The sequence below is a fragment of the Amphimedon queenslandica genome, unplaced genomic scaffold (genome assembly GCF_000090795.2).
Source record: "Amphimedon queenslandica unplaced genomic scaffold, v1.1 AMPQUscaffold_13347, whole genome shotgun sequence".
NCBI lineage: Eukaryota > Metazoa > Porifera > Demospongiae > Haplosclerida > Niphatidae > Amphimedon > Amphimedon queenslandica.
In genome coordinates, this window is record NW_003546417.1 from 158,802 (window position 1) to 161,243 (window position 2,442).

Below are 2,442 nucleotides of genomic sequence, written 5' to 3' on the forward strand. Positions count from 1 at the left end.
TCTAATTCTCTAAGGGCTACTCCCTTTTTCTTTCTGTGCTATTGTTCACCCCTTGTCTCTTATTGGTTATAATAATAATAATAATAATAATAATAATAATAAACATCTTGTCTCCTGAGGTGCATGGTCAACTGTAGGACGTTTTGTTTTTATTTTGTTGCGTTTTGTTTTTGGTTTTTTTTTTCCTGTTTGTTGTTTTGTCCCTGATTTTCTTTTCTCTATGGGCTTTCCCTTTTTGTCTCTCTTTTGTCTTCTGCATTGTGTCTGATTTTGTTATAATAATAATAATAAAAATAATAATAATAATAATAATAGGTGAAAGCTCTCACACACTCTCTCTCTATCCCCTACCAAGTGGACTGTATTAAAATGGCTGCCCTTATCTTTTCAATAACATTCCTTTTCCTGCAAAGAAATCCTCTAACGAGAGACTGGACCGTAACAATGGCTTTCAACTCCCTCGGGTCGAGATAAAAACTAAAGTTCTTATTTTGAGGAGAAGGAGGAGCACACTTGAACGTTAAAGACATTGAAGTGGGGGATGAAGGATGAGCAATAAATTCTGTCGGTAATGAAAATAACAAAAGAAAAATATACATGTAATATGACGCATGTGAAATAAATACAATAAATAAGTGATGATGATAATATGATAGTGTAATGAATACACACAAACACTTAGGGTATTGTATAAACAGACACACACACACCCAGCACTCCAACACATGTACATGTACATGTAAACATGTACATGTACATGTAAGGACTTACCATTTGGGGGAGCTTCTATCTAAAAAGTAAAAGAGAGAGGGGGAGGGGAAAAAAGAGAGAGGAGAGAGAGAGGGGGGGAGGGAGAGAGGGGGGAGGGGGGAAAAGGAGAGAAGAGAGAGAGAGAGAGAGAAAGAGAGAGGGAGAAAAAAGATCAAGAGAGAGGCAGAGAGACAAAAAAGAGAAGGAGAAGACAGTATCAGCTATAAAGGAGTGAGCATAAAAATACATGTACATACAATGTATGTGTACATGTACACATACATGCATGTACAAAGATCTGAATAACAAGTATACTGTATTGCTCTACCTTTGATGGATAATAGCAAGGTGTGGGGCTTGTCTCTTTATCTCCTACAGACAAATAAAAGTGACAATGAACTCACACAAACACTAACAGTAGAAGTGATAATAAATACATGTACATGTACATCAAAATAAAATACAGTGCCCAGTCTTCAATACATTTATAAGTACATCATTTATACTAATTAGGACATTGAAGATGATACAAAGGTGTCCTTGTTATAAAGGCTTCACTATAGGATAAAACATGTGGATCAAGAGGACAAGATCACAGGTAGTGCATGCACTGATATCAGTAAATGCATTATGCTAGTTTTATCACTTCAAGTGCCAGCCAGGGCAACAATGAAAGCGATAATTGTAGCCCAAATGAATTGATGATAAAAATTGAATATTAGTACAGCTGCACTTCTAAACAGTGGATCAGTTACTCTCTCTCCTCTCTCTCTCTCTCTCTTATTGTAAATAAAATGACAGTTAATGACTTGTGAAGTCATGATGATGTACATATACAGAGTACACTCTAGTGCTGAAGTCATGTACTTATCATAATGTACGTGTGCTGTAATTCTATTTAATATCATTATGAGTGTCGCATGATGCTGCTTGCTTCATTGATAATGTAATAAGTAATAGCTACAGTAAGCAATAAATAATCAATGATAACACAAGGAGAGAGAGAGAGGGGGAGAGAGAGAGAGGGGGAGAGAGAGAGAGAGAGAGAGAGAGAGAGAGGGAAGAGAGAGAGAGAATAAGTAACAGAGTTTTAATAATCTAGAAGAGCAAATATATTGGGACAATTGTGCACCAATTTACCATCAAAAGCACCATAACAAGTACACACACACACACAGAGGCATTGAGAGACACTGTAGTGATACACATACAAAGTGTGAGAGATTAAAAACGTGTTGGACAATGAGTCACAGACTGACAGTTGGTCTGTGGCATGAATAGGCTGATGTTAACAGTGTAGGAGAGAGGAGGCATTTACCATTAGGGACCAATCACGAGTAGTCTAGGACACTTCCTATCTTAGTTCATACTTTGTAGTAATAAAAAATTAATTCACACCAACAACACACAAGAAACAGAGAGAGAGAGAAAGAGAGGGAGAGAGAGAGAGAAAGAGAGAGAGAAAGAGAGAGAGAAAGAGAGAGAGGGAAGGAGAGAGAGAGAGGGAGAGGGGGAGAGAGAGAGGGAAAGGGGGAGAAAGAGAGAGAGAGAGAGAGAGAGGGAGAGAGAGAGAGAAAGAGAGAGAGGGAAGGAGAGAGAGAGAGGGAGAGGGGGAGAGAGAGAGGGAAAGGGGGAGAAAGAGAGAGAGAGAGAGAGGGAGAGAAAGAGAGGGAGAGGGAGAGAGAGAGAGAG

General features: G+C 38.5%; 1 protein-coding gene across 2 annotated transcripts in view; it reads right to left on the reverse strand.

Moving 5' to 3' along the window:
- Positions 1–2,442, reverse strand: part of LOC109582883 (centrosomal protein of 97 kDa-like) — a 14,048-nt gene that overhangs the window by 6,957 nt on the left and 4,649 nt on the right. For both annotated transcript variants that reach the window (XM_019997922.1, XM_019997923.1), the window contains exons 13-15: positions 1,079–1,122; positions 772–790; positions 352–562 (exon numbers count right to left, since the gene is read on the reverse strand). In XM_019997922.1, coding sequence (XP_019853481.1) covers positions 352–562; positions 772–790; positions 1,079–1,122 — 274 coding nt within the window. The remainder of the gene's footprint in view (positions 1–351; positions 563–771; positions 791–1,078; positions 1,123–2,442) is intronic.